Genomic DNA, 19,122 nt, shown 5'->3' on the forward strand with positions numbered 1-19,122 from the left:
GTTGAGTCGGTCGAAGCTGCGTCCTACCCGCGGGTTGAGTTCAGCTAGGCGGCGGCAAGGGGAGGAGAGGGCGGGAGGAGGGAGCGCGGACGCAGGGGGCGGGGAGGGGCGCGAGTTGCGCGCTCGCCCGCGCTCTCTTTCGGTTTGCTCGTCCGCTGCAGGAGAGAGTGGGACAACCCCCAACCCCCACCCCAAACAACACCACTTGGAGACTTCTTCTTCGGCGCGTCCCCGCCGCCCCCCGGTCCCGGCGCGGGGCTCGGGGATGCCCGCCAGCATGTTCAGCATCGACAACATCCTGGCCACCCGGCCGCGCTGCAAGGACTCTGTGCTCCCGGTGGCGCCCAGCGCCGCGGCTCCGGTGGTCTTCCCGGCTCTGCACGGGGACTCGCTGTATGGCGCAGGCGGTGGCACCTCCTCGGACTACGGCGCCTTCTACCCTCGTCCTGTGGCCCCTGGAGGCGCGGGCCTCCCGGCCACGGTCGGCGGCTCCCGCCTAGGCTACAACAGCTACTTCTATGGGCAGCTCCACGTGCAGGCGGCGCCCGTGGGCCCGGCCTGCTGCGGGGCTGTGCCGCCACTCGGCGCCCAGCAGTGCTCCTGCGTCCCGACGCCCCCAGGTAGGGTCGCGATCGCGTGCGGGCCTTCCTCACAGTGGCAGTCGGTGGCTGCCGGGTGTGGACGCGCGGTGCTGTTTGCTTTATTCACCTGGCACCAACTTTTCCCTTTGCAAGCCTTCTCCTCTCTCCCATTTACTTATTACTGTTTTGTGGTCACCGAGTACGGTACTTTGCACACGTCTGCTGCAGACTTTAGGTTAGAGTTAAACCGAGCCACCTGGACGGAGTCTCATGGAGATTCCACGCGCGCGCGCGCGAGAATTAAGTGAGGGCTCCGGGAGACTACGGTCCTAAAGTGCCTGAACTGGCTTTGGATGTGTGCGGGAGGGAGGGCGCCCCTTCCACGTCCGAGCATCCCTGGTCTCCGCGTTCCCCAAAGACCTAGCGCCCCTTGCAAGACCTTTTCTAGTTTTAAGTGATGGAGGGCAGCGAGCGGGTTGGCGTGCGGTGCGGAGGGAGGATGACTGACCGGCGTCCTTTCCTCTGTCGCAGGCTTCGAGGGCCCCGGCTCGGTGCTGGTGTCCCCGGTGCCGCACCAGATGTTGCCCTACATGAATGTGGGCACGCTGTCGCGCACTGAGCTGCAGCTGCTCAACCAGCTGCACTGTCGGCGGAAGCGGCGGCATCGCACCATCTTCACCGACGAGCAGCTCGAAGCCCTGGAGAACCTCTTCCAGGAGACCAAGTACCCAGACGTGGGCACTCGGGAGCAGCTGGCCCGGAAGGTGCACCTCCGGGAGGAGAAGGTGGAGGTAGGCATGAGGCTCAGTGGTGGGTGGGAGCGTCTAGCGGTCTTTCCCTGCACGCGGAGTTCGCTCGGTCCTTAGTGGGGCTGCGGCCACTCTAAGAGCATCCCGGAGGCGGCGGCCTGGAGGCTGCTGGAAGGCGCTTTAGGCCCAGGAAGTGGAGTGGAAACGCGGAAGCGCTGCGGGTGTTCCCCCTTCTTTTGTTGGCCCTGGGCGCAGCGATTGCTTGCAATTTCACGCGGCCAGGCTGAGATTCCACGGCCAGGCTGCCCCTGGCCACGCAGGGCCACCCGGATGCCCTGGCGTTGGTGGGCAGCGGCCTTTTGATCACCACTGTTTTGTTGCCCCCTTGTGCAACAGGTCTGGTTTAAGAACCGCCGAGCCAAATGGAGACGGCAGAAGCGGTCCTCTTCGGAGGAGTCGGAAAACGCCGACAAGTGGAACAAGGCGTCCTCGAAAGCCTCGCCCGAGAAGAGGGAAGAGGAAGGTAAAAGCGATTTGGACTCGGACAGCTGACGGCCGCGGGCCGGCCGGGGCGCTTGCCTGACGCAAGGACTTGCACAGACAGACGATGCTACTTGCACACGCCCTGCCTTGCGGGAGGGGGTCGAGAAAGCAACGAGGAGCTAGCTGTAAATAATGTACAGGCTCTGGACCGCCGGGGACGGGCGTGGGGGAACCGCAGCCCCGCCGTCCCAGGCTGCCTGCGTGAGCCGCGTTCCCCACCGTAGTATTTATAGTTAAGTTAACGGTGACAATACAATAAAGTGATGGCGATGTAGACCAGCTATGTTGTATTTCGTACCCTAGTGCCATCCGTTGAGGCCTAGAAAAGAAACCTATTTCGTTGCAACGTGGAAGACAATTTAAAACGCAGCGAAGTGGGGGTGGGGAGGGCCGGAATTGGTCGCGTTGGGTATCTTCGGGAAGGGTTTCCGAGTGGCAAGCCCGGATTTCTAAAGCTTCACCTCTTCCATCATTTTTTTCTTCCCTGAAACTTCCTCAGAGCCCCCTCCCAGCCACCTACTCGGGGTCTTCGCTAACCCCCCAGACCTAAGGCGCCAACCCCGAATCGAATTCCTTTGCAAAAAGGCAGCTGGGACGAGGGTAGCTCCCCTGGGTGTTGGTGCTTTCTTTCTGGCTGTCACCTCCCCAGGGAGCTGTCCTTTCCCCCCTCTGAGCCTAGAACGTTTGTTTCTGCTACACAGACTTGGTGCTTGCATCACCGTGTCTTCTAGAGTTGTGTGCTGGAGCGTAGCGGGGAACTTAATTCCCACCACAGGTCTTCTGAGTTTTCTAGCTAGTCTTGGTGAAGGTTGGAGGACCAAGCCGGTCTCTGTCTGCTTTGTAGAACTCCCTGCCACAGGAGTCCCTTGAAGATGGTTGACTCTCTTTCAGTGGGTACTGTCAGTCCCTAACACTGTCTACCCCTGAAGAGCACTGCTGATCTACTGAGTTGTCTGAAATTTACATTCTCCCTGTAACAGGGAGTTCATGCTCTGCCTGCCATCTGTGACCAGGTGGCGTTAATATGTTAAACTCCTAATTGGTTCTACCTTAAGTGTGTTTATCTAGTAGGAAGCCAAAGCCCCACTCCTTAGCTACAGAGCTGGGAGCTGGGGTACTTGATCTCCCCCTTTGCCATTTTGGATATTTGGAGCAAGGTCTAGTCAGAGCTGGACACTGTGGCTAGAAACAGTGCAGGAAGAAAACAGTGATTTACAGGAACTACTTTTCTCACAGTTTGTAGGATTATAAAGCCGATGTGACTAAGCCCAGGGGGAAATATGTAATAAGCTCCAATGTAGTTATTTTTCTTTAGTTTGGGTTGGCCTTGGGCTCCAGACACCCACCCACCCCCCACCTGGGATCTTAGGCATGCCACCAGCACTGCTTTTAAAGTAAACACCCTTATGTAAGTAAGTGCTTTATGCAAAGAGGAAAGGGACCAGGGTTTGCAGGACAGATCTACCCACAGGGGAAGATCTCTGTCCTCTATACCTGGACTCCATCAGTTTCAGCTGACTCTGATACTGGCCTCCATAGCCGTAAAACAGGCACAGGTTGCAAATGTTCCCAGGCTTCAGGTTTCAGAGTGGCACCTGGCACAACAAAATATATTGTGTGGCTGCATTCTACTCCTCCTCCTCCTCCTCCTCCTCCTCCTAATAATAATAATAATAATAATAATAATAATAATAATAGCATGACTTTTATAATAGGTCAGAACTCATACTTCAGAACTCATTTCATCTTCCAAGAACTCTGAGCTGGGACATAATATCAGCATTATTCAAGTGAAGAGTTTCTGAAGGCTTACGTAGTTTTACATCATACGGCACACACGAAGTCAAGGACACGTGGTTTTTGCCCAAGTGAATCTTGTCTACCGTTGGAAATATTTCCGATAGCCACAGTTTTTGTGAGAAGCATTCAAAGAAGCCAGCCAATTCTAGAGGAGTCTGAAATGGCTTTTAATTTACCTTCACTTTAGATGCTAGACTTCCAGGTGACAGGGCATGCTGTACACCCCACTTGGTAACAGTTATGTTGCCGGATGGGGTCTTCTGTGTTGTTGGACTGAGATGAGCCTGCAGAGGCATCCGTGCCACATCCTAACGGAGGCCAGCATCGTTCCATCCGAGGGCCAGTTTCTTTTTGACAACAAACTCCCATATGTCCTTGCATCTGACCTGCTGGCCAGCTTGCTATAAAAGGGTATCTTTTATTTTAAAGAACATTTTCATTTTTTTTTCTGATCTGGAAAGAGAGATGGCAAATGAAAGGGAGAGGAGAATTGAGAGGGTCCTCACGTAAGTAGAACACCGGGTTAGGAGTCATCAGTAAGTGGAGGAGGCGTGTGCACGAAGAAGCTGGAGCCAGCTAGCTATTCCTTGCTTGGCTTAGGGCAGACCCAAGGTGGTGAGAGACACTAACCCCCTCCTCAGTGCCTGAAGTTCCTTGTGAAATGCTGTAGCCCTCACCCAGCCCCGCTCGCAGGAAATAAGTAAGATAAACGTCTGGCGTGAAGAGGGAAATGGCAACAAGGCTGGCCTAATTACAGTCTACCTTCCCTTCTGCGTGCCCCAGGCAGCTGTGGGGCTCAGACCTCTCTTATAGCTGGCTGCAGTGTCAGACAGGGCTAGATGGGGTCACAGGGCAGCAAGTACGGGGCCTGGTGATTTTCTTCAGTGGGACTTTGAATCACACTGTTGGAAAGTCGTGCCTACATGTGGGCAAGGCATGGGCACAGTGACTTGTCTGAGTGGTTTTCATCTCACACCCCTGCGTCCTGCCCATTTCAAAGTGAGCACATGGAACCACAGAGCTGACATTAACAGTTACCATGGGGACTGTGGCCTGCAAAGCTCTGGGTCCTTGAATTTTGATACATCGAGATGCTGTGCCGAACCTAAGCTGTTCTTTTGGATCATGATGTAACAGAAGTCCACCAATAATAAATGACCGTGGGAATGAATGTAGCCACCTCAGAGGCACATAGGAATTAATGTACTGTGCCAAATAGTTCAGTAAAGAACAATAATAGTAAGTATTCCCCTGATAACACTCTAGCACTTTCTACTGCCAGCCCTTCTGCACACATCTAGGCATACATTCCCCCCCCCATTTGTTTTTGTTTTTGTTTTTTGAGACAAGGTTTCTCTGTGTAGCTTTGGAACCTATCCTGGCACTCGCTCTGTAGACCAGGCTGGCCTTGAACTCACAGAGATCCGCCTGCCTCTGCTTAAAGGCGTGCGCCACCAACACCCAGCACCCCCTGTTTTATTTGTTTGTTTGAGACAGGGTCTCACTTTGTAGCCCTGGATATCTTGGAACTCTTCATGTAGACCAGGCTATCCTATAACTTACAGATAATCTGCCTGCTTCTACTGCTGGGGTTAAAAATGTATGCTCCGTGCCTAATGACTTATTTTGCAGGTAGGAATTTGCAGGCTTGGGGTCATTGAACAGTAAGTGGCAGAGCAGGCCCTGGTCCCCACACCTCAGCTATGTCCCACATCCCTCATCATCACTCATGATGAGGGACGATGTAATATCTCCCAGGTAGCCTGGTCACTTCGGCCCCCGAGGGCCCTGGTGGAAGGAGTTGAGGGGTGAGAGGTAAATATGTATAGGGAGAAGGGGGAAAGATTTGGGGGTCTTCAGATTTTTATCTTTTTTCCTGGAGAATGTGTAGCCATTCTTTGTAGCTAACTAGGAAGGGTTGGGGTGGGCGTTGAAAACTCCTGCAGACCAAGCAGTTTTCAGGGAGCCTGTATTTTAATTATAACTCCTGGGTCAACATGTGTTTTACTGACATTTGAACTTTGAACCCAGAGGCTTCATTTTGCTTTTCTGGGGACAGGATGGCCTTAAACTGTGGCAGTCCCACTTTTGCTTATTGAATGCTGGGATTAGAGGCCTGAGCCTCCATGACCTGCTAGAATGTCGTATGTATGTATGTATGTATGCATGTATGTATGTATGTATGTATATACGTATGTATGTATGTATGTATGTATGTATATACGTATGTATGTATGTATGTATGTATGTATATACGTATGTATGTATGTATGTATATACGTATGTATGTATGTATATATGTATGTATGTATGTATGTATGTATGTATGTATATGAGATTAAAGTGGACAGATTCTTGTTCTGCTTCATTACACTGTGGCTGTTGAGGCCAGGAGTAAGGAGTGACAAAGAGATCTTTTTCCAAGTAGTGGACAGTTGGGTCACTGGATTTTAAAAACTGCCCTGATCCAAGTTTCTATCAGAAGGGAGCCTACAGCAGATTAAGCTGTCAGCTGCCTTCCCCACCTGCAAAGTGGGTCTGAGGAGAGGTGTGGCGATAAAGGAAGGGACCCAGCTGTGCGTCTGACACATTTGTTCATATCCCTGGCTTTGATACCACCCTCTGGCCAGCTGATCAATGCCCCGCTTGAGCAGATTAAGGAGTGCCCCCCTGTTTCTAATTGTTGTTGGTTTAGGAGCCTATGCGTGACCCCAGGACAGAGTGGATTTAGAAGTACCCGTGAGATGCAAACACTCTCATTCTCCCCAGGGCCCCGGATTTAGAGCAACGAGGAGCATTTGCCCTGTGGGTTTGGATTTGATTTCAAAGTTTTGTGAAATGACCTTGAAGTTTTTCCGGAAGTAAAACCCAAACAAACCTGGAGCAGCTGGTGCAGAGACCCTTGAACAATTCTGGCGGAAGTGGATCTGGGTTGTTTGGCAGTGAGGTCCCTTCCTCTGCTGAACGGAGGAGGGGAGGCATTCCCCCAGTGCCTGTCCCTAGAGTCCTGTGACCAAGCGGAAGACCTCCACTTATCACGGTTTGGTTGTAAATCTGGGGAAAATAAAAGAGCTTCATCTTTGCAGTCCGATTGGTCCATAGAACCAGTGGAGGTGAATTGCAGCTTATGATAGCATTTGGAAGTGGAGCCATAGGTTTTGGATTCCTGACGCCTCCATCTGTTCCCAAGTGTGTAGTCCTGGGATGAGTCAGTGAGGGACAGTCCTAGGAGTCCCTCACCCACTCTCCCCTTCCTTGGAGAGACCTTCTACTTGGAACTTCTGTTTCCCCCATCTGAGGTCCTCGGCGTCTGCTGACCATGTCTAGCAGTCAGGCTTAGTGGCATCAACTGCACACTGCCCAACACCTCCTCGGGCTTCTGAGACACCAAACGCTGACTTACAGAAGCTGTGATTTCTGGGGTAATTTTAGCTTCCCTCCATGCAGAATTCAAGAGCATCCGTGTTACTTCCTCACTGATTGGCCAGCAGTACAATGTAGGACACTGCTGTTGTCCTACCCATAGCTGATCCCAGCAAAGGCCATGGCTGCAGGAAGCCTGCTCCCAGACTCAGAACTGGTATGTGGGAACTTGGTTTAATTTTTCTCTTGTGGAAGGTTGGGATGGAAATATTTTAAAGCGATATTAAAAAAAAAAAAAGCCCTGTGTTGTCCAATTTCAAGGTTGCAGTTGTGACTAAAGGTAGTGTCACTGTCAGGCCACACCTCAACACAGTGGGAACAGAGCCCTGTTGGTGGCAAGTGACACATTGGCAAAACATTCTCCCGTGGGCCTGAGGTGCCATGTGGCTCCAGAGGCTTATGCCACCAAGAGGATAGCCTGAGCAGCATGGATCTGACACAGTGCTCTCAAACCCTGACCCACACAAATAAATCATCAACATCACTTCGTAGGGCCAAGAGAGGGTGTTTCCTTCCAGATGGGGTATGAAGAAGCCTCCTTTGAAATTCCTCTAAGTGCTAACTATGGGACCAGAAAAAGAAAACCACACTGCTCCAAGAACAGGGAGGCCCAATGTGTCTTTCAGGCACACGCCCCTCTGCCAGGAAGACTCAGTACCCTGTGAAGCTGGAATCCCAGCTGGCCCTTTCATCTAAAGACATCTCCAAGGCCAGATGGCTGGGCCATTAGGGAAGAGGCACGCTAAGCATTGTTTTGTGTTTGAGGAATACATATTTAAATCTGAAGCCATGAGAATCACTTTCTACTGGAGTGGGCGTGGCTTGTCCTAAACATAATCCCAGCCTGCATGGTTCCTGTCACACGTGGAGTCTGTGAAGAGCTTGCATGATCCAGGGTGTTGGCTGCATACACGAGTGATTCTCAGGCCTGAGCTGGAGGAGGAAGCTGTCTTCATTCTTTGTTTTGTTTTTCGAGACAGAGTTTCTCTGTAGCTTTGGCAACTGTGCTTGAATTCACTCTGTAGACCAGGCTGACCTTGAACTCACAGAGATCTGCCTGCTTCTACCTCCCAAGTGCTGAGTGTGCACCATCCCGCCCAGCTGTCTCTTCATTTTTTATGTAACCTGGCATTTGTCTCAGTTCTGCCATGTACCTTTGCCAGGTACAAAGGTGAGCAGAGAAAGCCATTTTGAAATAGCATTTAAAGTTCTGGAAAGAGCTCAAATCTTTGTGGTTTAGCATCGTATGTGGAAGATGTTGCCTGGGTAGCTCTTTTGGAGGGGAGAAGGGAAGACAGGACCTCACTATATAGCCCAGGCTGGCCTTAAACTCAGTTTTTCTGCCTCAGCTTCTCAAGTGCTAGAATTAAAGATCTGAGCTTACATACCCAGCCTACTTCTATAGACTCAAACAAAACAAAACAAAAATAAAATAAAATAAAATAAAATAAAATAAAATAGGCCTGTGTGGCTCACACCTGTAATCCCAGCACTAGGGAAGTTGAGCAGGGTCGATCACATAAGAATTGGAGGCCAGCTCAAGGATGTTATGAAAAGTAGCTTACATATATTTGGGGGTTTGGCAGTTGAGTTTTTAGAACAATTTCCCCAAATAGGTCCATGTAGAATTTCCCTCCGCTGTCTGATAGAGGCATGGTAGACATGGCACTTGGTTTGTGTATTAGCTGCTTAGATGATGTCTGGTGGTGTCTCGAGTGCCTTATTATCTTTGTTGTATTTAATCAGCATACACTTCTGTGAGGCTGGCATTGTTCTCAGTGCTGGAGATGGGATCCAGGGCATTGTGCATGCTAGAAGGAGCTTTGACTCTGAACTGCACCTCCAGCCCCAAGGTTAGCCGTGTCACGCTATGCAGGAAGGAAGGTGACTTCATGGAGGGCCAGCCGTCAGACTCCACATCCCAGCAGGCTCTGTACTGCTTCCCTTAGCAAGGACCATCCGGGGTACCCGGCTAGAATGCCTGCCTGGGGCCAAGAAAGCAGTGTGACCTTTGAGTGTCAGCCTCCTACTTGGGAGAATTATAACCATTTTGTGGTTCCTATGGGGTGGTTAAAGTCTAACGCTATAATTTCCGGCAACACATGAAAATTACCTGGGGTTTTGCAAACACAGATCACTAATCATGGTAAATATATCAGCACATTAAAAATAGTCCCAAGCACATAGTCAAACACTGTATGAGAGCAGCCTCCATACAGTCGACAAATATTAAGATGTTGCCTAGTATATGTCAGAAGTTGCCAAATGCAGACAACACAGCCATTGCCTTTCTGGACCTCTCTCTCTCTCTCTCTCTCTCTGGTTTTTCGAGACAGGGTTTCTCTGTGTAGCCCCGACTGTCCTGGAACTTGTTATGTATACCACACTGGCCTTGAACTCTCTGAGATGTGTTTGCCTCTGCCTCCTGAGTGCTGGGATTAAGGTTGTGTGCCACCACCACCTGGCCTCTTCCTTCTCTTACTGAACTAGAAGCTCCTTGGGATGGCCACTAAGCTCCTGAGATCTGTCTGTCTAGGTCTCCTGAGTGCTGAGGTTACAGGTTTGTATCGCCATTTCCAGTTCTCAGGTTCCTTTTGCACAGCAAGCATTTTACTCACTGAGCCATCTCCCCAGCCCCTTGGTGTCTGTCTCTTCCTCATACTTTCTGTTTTCTGAGACAGGGTTTCTCTGCAGCTTTGGAGGCTGTCCTGGAACTCAACTCACTCTGTAGACCAGGCTAGTCTCGAACTCACAGAGATCCGCCTGTCTCTGCTTCCTGAGTGCTGGGATTAAAGGCGTGTACCAGCACCGCCCAGCTCTTCCTTACATTTTAAGGAAAGCAGTCCCGTCAGGGTGCAGTGGCACACAGCTGTAGCCCTAGTGTGCAGAAGGATGAGGCAGGAGGATCATGAGTTCACAGCTACACAGATGATGGAGGCAAGTCTGAGCTACATAATGATACCCTGTTTCTAAACACCAAGGTCTGTGAATGTAGCTCAGTGGGCAGAGCATTTGCCTATAGGGTGTCTAAAGCCCTGGGTTTTATCACCAACATTGCAAATAAAAAAGGAGATGTCAGCTGGGTGTGGTGATGCATGTTTTAATCCTAGCACTTGAGAGTCAGAGGCAGATGAATCTCTGAGTTCTAGCTCAGACTGGTCTACAGAGCAAGTTCCAGGGCAGCCAGGACTATACAGAGAAACCCTGTCTCCAAAAACCAAAATAATAATAATGACAACACAACAATAATAATGAATAATAAAAAGAAGCATCTTTACTTTCTTAAAGGTCCTACTAACAAATACAGTCACATATGCATTCTAGGTTTTAGCCCTTGAGTCTTAGGGACAACAGCGAGTCCTCAATAGCCTTTGCCTTGTCAAAAGAACCAACATCTTTGCAGACTTAACCCACCAGGTGCTGGGTTTCCCAGATGTCTTTTCCACTTTTATGAATCAATACTGCTCACCACAGCTTGTGTGGATCAGACAGTTCAGTGGAGTCTCATGAGCCTCTTCTGAACAATGCTGTCACACTGTCACACTGTCACAGAGCTAGCCAGTGTGTAATGCATCTATCTAGGCCTCCCTTTGTCCTTGGCCTGTGATTGGGGTCAAGTGCTGTTCCTTCACTATTTATTTATTTATTTATTTTTTGAGTTAGGACCTCTTGTTGCTCAGGCTGGCCTTGAACTTGCTCTGAAGTTAAGGATGAACCTTGAACTCCCAATCCTCCTGAATTCTGGGTTTATAGGCAGGCATCATCACACTTGGCTTATGCTGCGCTGGGGATTAAACCCAGGGCCTCCTGTATACCAGGCAAACGCTCTAGCAACTGAGTTACATCCCAGCCCTGTTTGGTCCATTAGCTTGATGAAGGGCAGAGAGCAGAGTTGTTGCAAATCCTCCTCTGATTGGAGAGCAATCCTTTGTTTCCCAGGTTTCTCACTCTCTTGGTGGAAAACAAACCTTGGATACAACTTGGGCCCTGCCATAATCTGTTTATTTATTTATTATTTTATGCCAGTTAAGGCCTGCTTTCCCTTATAGAACAGTCTGTCTACTCAGAAGGTCACCAGCTTGCCCAGATAACCCAGTCTTTTTGGAAATCAAAGCCAACTCTGAGGGGTACCGATGGCACTCTGACTTCCTGCTGCCTGCTGTCTCATCCAGTACTTAAGGGAAAAGTGTTACCATATCAGCAACATTCTCCAGGTCCTGAGGAGCTGAGGGGCTTCCAAGTAGAGGGGTCATTTGGATTCTGACCGGCATCCTCCAAGGATGGGAGTGACCACCACCACCAGGCAGCTGTCCACACAGAATGGGTGTCTTTTTTTTTTTTTTTTCCAGCAAGGGCTGATTGGCTACAAGGATGCTGTGTTCTTCCCAGTGCCTTGCCTTTCTCCTCCCCAAGCCAGAAAAACAGCACAGATCCTCCTTTAGAAGGAGTACCAATTTTCAGAGCAGAGATCAAGAGATCTGGTGGGCTATGTCCCTTCATACTCATTTTCTCCAAAAGTATCTATTGCCGGGATGATCGCACTTGGGCTGTTTGTATTTTTGGTTTGGATCCTCAGTGGACACCAGCGATTTTCAATCATTTCGAGCCTATTCGGTTAAATCGTAGAGGCTCTCTATTTTCTTGGTCCTGAGGGGTTGGTCTGCATTTGGTCCGAATTATGCGGCTGTCGACAGACGGCAGTAAAAGTGCTTTTGCAGGCAGGACAGAGAGCTGGGTGTCTAGAGATAGAGTGGGCAGCTTGGCTGTGTTTCCCAAGCCCCTCCAGCCCGGTGACACAGGCAAGCCGTTTAATCTCTCGGAGACATGTTTGCTTCGAGTATAAAACAGAGTTGATAACTCAAGCCCCTTTGTTCTCTCTAGGGCAAATTACAGAGCTCTTGGAAGCCTAAAAGCAACCTTCCCCCCATTATTTCCCCTGGAGAGGGAGGGATGAGTGGAGTCCTCAAACGAATTGGATGTGATATGGTAGAGTATGTTGTTGGTAGCAGTCCATATTTTTTGCTTGTGGAATATTGCAAGGAGGTTTCTTTCTCTAGACCCAGAAAAGAGCATCTGAGAGGACAGAGCTATATGAACACAGTCTGGTTCTTTTTCTTTCTTTCTTTTTTTTCTTTTCTTTCTTTTTTTTTTTCAAGACAGGGTTTCTCTGTGGCTTTGGAGGCTGTCCTGGAACTAGCTCTTGTAGACCAGGTTGGTCTGAAACTCACAGAGATCCACCTGCCTCTGCTTCCCAAGTGCTGGGATTAAAGGCGTGAGCAACCAATGCCCGGCCACAGTCTGGTTCTTGAAGGAAACAAACAAACAAAAGCAAACCATGTGCTGGATGCCTTGGCTTTGCTGGAGGCCTTTCCCTGTACAGTGTGGGTGTCAATGGATAAATCAGGTGAAGCAGGACTATTCTGGAGGAGGCATGATGAAGGGATTGGTACCAGGCAGGGCACATCCCTATCAGACTCTGATGCTAACTTGTCACTGTGAGGCAGGATCAAGCTCAGCAAAGACTGCTCCTAAACCATCCAGAGCTCTGGGTGAAGGAGAAGGTTGCTTAGGGGAGGGGATAGGGCCTATCTAAGATATCTAAGATACAATCCTTCAACTCAGGGCACGAGGGTGAGAAGAGGCTGGGATCCAGGTCAGCGGGGTCATGCCAATGGGAACAATCCTGAAAGCTGACTGGCTGTGGGATATCTGTTAGGATATTAGACAAGTGACCCAGAATGGTGCTTACAGCACAGGGCCTACTCTGACTCCAGATGTTACAGGAGGCCTGCAGAATCGAAGCTTCTGGGCCTTAGGATGCACTCAGACAACAATAGTGAGCCTGAACTGACATCTGGGCCCAGGTCCTCATAAGAATTTGCTCCTGGGTGTGTGCAAACATCATTCCCTTGGGACAACAACAGTTTCCTTAGTGAAGCCTTTCCATGCCTCCATTCCAGATCATTCCAAGGACCGTACCCAGCACCTTCATCTTCTCACCCCTCCTTCGATTTTATTCCCGTTTCTGCTTCTTGTTGTCTTGTCTCTTCTTAAGCATCTCCTGCCCTCATCCAACATCTTCCACCTTTTGTCAGGGCCGAAGGATGCAGAGAGGAGCCAAGGCAGCCCCTGTCCGCGGGGGCTCCCAGCAAGGGAAGCAACAATCTCAGCAATAGCAGTTCAGATGATGGTGACAGGAACCCAGACAGAAACTGGTGTGGGGCAGAATGAGGACATGAAGGGTCCACACATCTCCATAGTCACTTCTTGACCTGCCTCGGTTTCCATATCAGTGTACTGGGTCTGCAGAAAAGAGGCTGCCTGTGGTGTAGCCCAGAATACCATGGGATGCCATGTGCTTATAGAGTATGGCTCAGTGCCACGTGCCCAGCTGATACTGGTGGTGCCGTCATGGTGGTTCTGGTTCCAGTTCTACCGGAGGAATGGGATAGGTGCTAGTTACAGTTGCTCACCCTCAGCACAGAGCTGTGGGATGCTATACTTTTTGATTATGACGCCCCACCCCACCCCACTCTTTTTCTGCCCTTTTTGTTGTTTTTGAGATAAGGCTTTACTTTGGCCTGGAACACACTAGATTTTGCAGGCTGGCTTCCAACTCCCAGAAAATCCTCCAGCTTTAGCTTCTTGAGTGCTAGGAGTACACCCATACCCCTCAGTCTGATTTTGAGTCATGGTTTTACTATGTAGCCCAGGCTGGCCTTGAATGCCTTATGTAGCTGAGGATAACCTTGATCTCCATCCAGATCCTCTTGCTCTGTCTATCAAGTCCTGGGATTGCAGGCATGTCCTGCCATGCTGGCTTTTATGTGGGCTGGAGGTTTAACACAGGCCTTCATGTATGCTGGGTGAGCCCTCTACTGGCTCACCTACACCAACACTCTTTGAATTCCTAATCCCAACCACTGGTCATAGGCTACTACACCTGACAGGGAAAGAAATTCAATCCCTTCTTTCCCCTCCCTCCCTCCCTCCCTCCCCCCCTCCCACCTCCCTCCCTCCCTCCCACCTTCCCTCCCTCTCTGCCTTCTCCCTCTTTCTCCTTTGTTCCCCCCAGCATCTTTCGTACCATTTACATATGTCCTGGGAGGGAGTGGGACATGCAATGTGTGTGTGGAGGTCTGAGACAGCTTCTAGCTGTTGTCAGTTCTTTCCTTCCACCATGTGGGTCCTGGGATTGAATCAAGTCATCAGGCTTAACCCCAAGTACCTTTATCTGCTGAGTCATCTCACTGGCCCTCAGTTTCTTTCTTCCTTTATATCCGTTTTTTTCCTCCCTCCCTCCCTCCTTCCCTCCCTCCCTTCCTTCCCCCCTCTCTTTCTTCTCCTTCCCTCCCTCCTTTTATTTGTCCTTCTTTGGGCATGGAATCCAAGACCTGTTTGCACTAGGCAGGTGTTTTGCCTCTGGGCCACACCCCCAGCCCTGTCTATCCATCTATCTGCTTTTTCTCGTGATTTGATTTGTTTGGCTCTTCTTTCTCCAGCACCATGGTGTGTGACTTTCCTGAAGTTTCAGTACTTTAAAGTCTTTTGCTTTATTTGCTTTTATGTGTCAAGGTGTTTTACCTGCACGTATATCTGTTCACAGAGGCCAGAAGAGGGCATCAGATCCCCTGGTACTGGAGTTACAGATGGTTGTGACCATGTGGATGCTGGAAATCAAAGTTGGGTCCTTTGCAAGAGTAGCCAGTACCCTTCTTAACCACTGAGCCATCTGTCCAGCCCCTGCATACTTCTTAATATTTATCGAGGTTAGACCTTTTCTTCCTCCAATAGTTTCTTTCAGTGGCTAAATTTGCTTTATAATTTATTTTCTTTTAATGTCAGAGGATTAAATATCTATTGTTTTTATTTGAGTTATACTTCTTTATAGGGTAATTCGTCGGTATGCAACATGTAATGAAGGTTTGTTGAAGAAAGAAGGCACTCCCAAGATGGAATTCTAAGGCCCATATGGCAGCAGGAGGGCCCAGCCTCTCTGATGGCCTGAACCCCCAACAGCCATACAAAGGTGTATTTATTGAAAGTTACCCAAAGTATTTCCTCATACTGAGGTCCCTAATCTAATTTACATGTCCTCCTGAAGGAGAACATCACATACCCCATGACTCCAGTCCTTTATTACATGCCATTTATTATTATTATTTTTTTGGTTTTTCGAGACAGGGTTTCTCTGTGTAGCTTTGGAGCCTATCCTGGCACTCGCTCTGTAGACCAGGCTGGCCTCGAACTCACAGAGATCCGCCTGCCTCTGCCTCCTGAGTGCTGGGATTAAAGATTTATATGTCATTTATAATACACAATAATACAAGAGCCTCAGGTGTGCCAGAGGCGTCTTGTGGCCAAAGTCATGGGATGGCCACAATGCCCCTTCAATAAAACAATCCACAAGGATTCTTCAAGGTCAAAGTACTTCTGAAAAACAGCTGTTCATTCTAATATCTACCCCGTACAGTGATTCTGCTAAATTCCTACAACAGTGATTTGTAGAGAGTGCACATCTTTCCAGGACTGAGTTTCCTTACCTAGGATTGCGATGTTTATAGTTAGCGCTTGCTGTGTAACAAACTAGCCCCAACCTTAGTGGTTTAATATGCATCTATGTGTCACAGCTCCCAAGTTTGTATAACAGCTGCAGACTGGCTGAGGCTGGGTGTATGTATGACTTGGTTTTCCTATAGCTGCGACCAAACACCTGTCAAGAACAGCTTAAGGAAGGAAGAGTTTAGTTTGGCTCATGGCTTGAGGGACCAGTTCATGGTGGTGGGGAAAACATGGCTGGAGGAGCTCGAAGCAGCTGGTCACATTGAATCTGCAGTCAGGAACCAAAGAGAGACACCGTGGTGCTTGGCTTGGCCCCTCCTTTTCTCCCCTTATCTTCACTCTCATCTCCAACCCAGGCAGTTGTTGCTGCCCACACACAGGGTGGTTCTTCCTCCTCTGTTGAACTTCTGGAAATATCCTCACAAGCATGCCTAGAGGTGTGTCTCCTAGGGTATTCCAGACCCAGCGGCGTCATCAAGGAGGACCATTGCAGAATCACTGAGTAGCTCTGCTCCAGGCTGTAGGTGGATCTGGCTGGGCTGCGTTTTGACTCTTCATTGAGGTTGAGGCTCAGGTCTTTTCCTTGCATTTCGATTTGATTGCAAGTCTGAGACTGGGTCCTCTAATGATAGAGGAGGCAGAAAGCCAAGCAGAAGTCTACGGGGCTCCGGCTCAGAACTCCTGCCTACTCTATGCTGGGCAAAACAGGTCATATGGTCAAATCCAAAGTTGGGGACAGAGAGTTGCACTTTCCCCATAATTGCAGACAGGGATGGAGAACTATGGCCAGTGATACACTTGGCCGCTATATGGTCTTCAGCTATGTCTTCATTTTTTATTTTTTTATTTTATTTTATTTTATTTTATTTTTTTCGAGACAGGGTTTCTCTGTGTAGCTTTGGAGCCTATCCTGGCATATGCTCTGGAGACCAGGCTGGCCTCGAACTCACAGAGATCCGCCTGTCTCTGCCTCCCGAGGGCTGGGATTAAAGGCTTGCGCCACCAACGCCCGGCTATGTCTTCATTTAGGTTGTTGAGTAAAATTTTATGTTTTACACAGAGATTGTGGAGTACACATTAGGTTTATTTTCTGGCTCTCTCTGCTTTTCGTTAATGGTACATTTCCTCCATTATACACCGAAATTATTTTCCATCAGTGTGCAGGTGAACAGTTGACTTGGTTGTTTGTATTATGTCCAGCTCCCATTAGACCTCTCAAATCAGTTCAACTTGCTTTCCAGCTGACTTTGTGAATTTACCAGGTGGGCGTCCTGCCATCCGAGAGCCCTGCTCATTTTACTTCCCCTTTCCAGTTCCTTGCTTCTATCATCTCCTCCCCATACCCACTCTACTCACAGAGCCCTCTCATGGTTGTGGGTTGGAGAGATGGTTGTGAGCACCAGTTGCTCTTCCAGAGGACCCAGGTTTAATTCTCAGCGTCCACATCCCAAGCATGTCTAGTTCCAATTGTAGGGGATCCAACACCCTCTTCTGGCCTCCATGGGTACTTCATGTACATAATATATATTATATATATATAAGTACACTCAAACACTCATCGATACAAAATAAAAGAAATAAATCTTAGAAGAAAAAGAATCATGGTTGCAGTGGCATGAGACACAGAGGCAAGAGGATTGCTGTGAGTTGAGCCTGGGATGTGGAGTGAGACTCTGTTGAAAGGCACGCACACACACACACACACACACACACACACACACACACACACACACACTGTGGAGAGGGGCAGGAGCAGAGAGAGAGAGAGAGAGAGAGAGAGAGAGAGAGAGAGAGAGAGAGAGAGAGAGAGAGAGAGAGAGAGAGAGACAGTTGATATGGGGAGGTGCACCCATATGTTTGCATATCATTAACTTACATTCTTTTTTTTGTTTTAGATATATTTGCTTATTTGTTTATTTTTATGTATAAGTATGTGTGTCTGCATGAGTTTTTATGTACCACATGCATGCAATGCCCATCAAGGCTAGAAGGAGGCATCAGTTCTCTGGGAATTGGAGTTACATGTGGTTGTGAGCTGCCATGTGGGGAACTGAACCCAGGTCCCCTTCGAAAACAGCCAATGTTGGTAACTGAAACTTATTTTCTTTGGCTGTAATAGCACCATTAACAAAAAGACAGCTCAGCACAATAGCCACATTCTCTGCATGTGGGGAGGAAACACAGCTGGCCTTCTTACCCAGCTCAGGCTGCCATGCCTCTGGCCTTGGTTCCATCCCTCATCTCTTTCCTTTTATTTCCCCAGAGACCAATCTTCTTGTACCCCAGCCATAGGGTGAGTGGGTATTTCCCTAGACGCTCCATGGCCCAGTTCCACCTTCAACAGAGGACCTCTGGTCAGCCCTACTTGAATTGGAAGTCTTCAAGGCACCACTGAGCAGGGGACAGTAATGACTCTATAGGGCCAAGAAGAGCCCCTCCTCTCGTCCAGGACAGACCCATCCCACAGGTCCACTTAAGGGAGGGAGCCTGGATTTCATGCTGAGAGCTCTGAGATGAGGCTTGTGTCTACACTGGACTTTGGGGACATTAGCAGCCCCAGAGTTCAGTTTCCCATTTTTTTTTTTTTAACCCCAGATGAGGAGCAACTCTGCTGCTTCCTTGTAGGGTGGTCAGGAGAAAGCCTCACTCTGCCTGATGGAAAGGCATTTTTTAATCCTGTAACTTTTTAATTGTGTGATTGCTGCTCTACCCCCTTCTGTTTTCCTCCTCCTAACCCTCTACTTCTTAAAATACAACTTGCTCCATCCTTATTAGGAAAAAAACATGTTTATTCATCCTGGAAAAAAAAAAAAGGACAAACAAGCCAGAGCCAAAATCTACAGTCCTGCTGTTGACACCCTATGGTATGCTGGTCTGACTTTAAAACCTTCTTTTTCCGATTTTTTTGTTTGCTGTTATTTTGAGGCAGGGATTTGTCTTGGTGCTCTAAGCTGGCTTCTTAGACTCAGGATTCCCCTGCCTCAGCCTTCTGAGAGTATGGGACGCACCACTACTTGAAATGTGTTCTTCCCCTCCCTCCCTTCCATCCCCCCTCCCTGCCCCTCTCCCTTCCTCCTTCCCTGCCTCCCTTCCTTTCTTTTCAAAGGGTCTCCAGGCTTTCAATTCTCTATATAGCCAAGGCTGACCTTGAGTTTCTGATTTCCCCTATATACACTGCCCAAGTGCTGAGATTGCAGACATAGGCTGTCATGCCCAGTTTTTGATTCGCTGGGGATCAAACCCAGGGCTTCAGGAAAGAAAGACAAGTGCTGGTTTACCAACAGCCCTGGATTTCCCTGCTCTTTACTCCAAGTGTGCTTGTTGATATGTGTGCAGGCAGACATGTGTGTGCTTGTTGATGTGTGTGCAGGCAGACGTGTGTGTGCACAAAGAGGCCAGAGGGCGACCTTGGCAGTGACTTCTCTGTTGCTGTCCACTTTTTGACACAGGCTCTCTCATTGGAC

General features: G+C 49.1%; 1 protein-coding gene across 1 annotated transcript; it reads left to right on the plus strand.

The window, feature by feature from the left end:
* Window positions 1-265: 265 nt before the first annotated feature.
* Window positions 266-1,882, plus strand: LOC113835802 (homeobox protein goosecoid). Its single transcript, XM_027416481.2, has 3 exons — window positions 266-620; window positions 1,113-1,372; window positions 1,727-1,882. The coding sequence occupies exons 1-3, from the start codon at window positions 266-268 to the stop codon at window positions 1,880-1,882; spliced, it is 771 nt and encodes a 256-aa protein (XP_027272282.1).
* Window positions 1,883-19,122: the final 17,240 nt, after the last annotated feature.

Source organism: Cricetulus griseus, chromosome 5 (genome assembly GCF_003668045.3).
Source record: "Cricetulus griseus strain 17A/GY chromosome 5, alternate assembly CriGri-PICRH-1.0, whole genome shotgun sequence".
Taxonomy (NCBI): domain Eukaryota; kingdom Metazoa; phylum Chordata; class Mammalia; order Rodentia; family Cricetidae; genus Cricetulus; species Cricetulus griseus.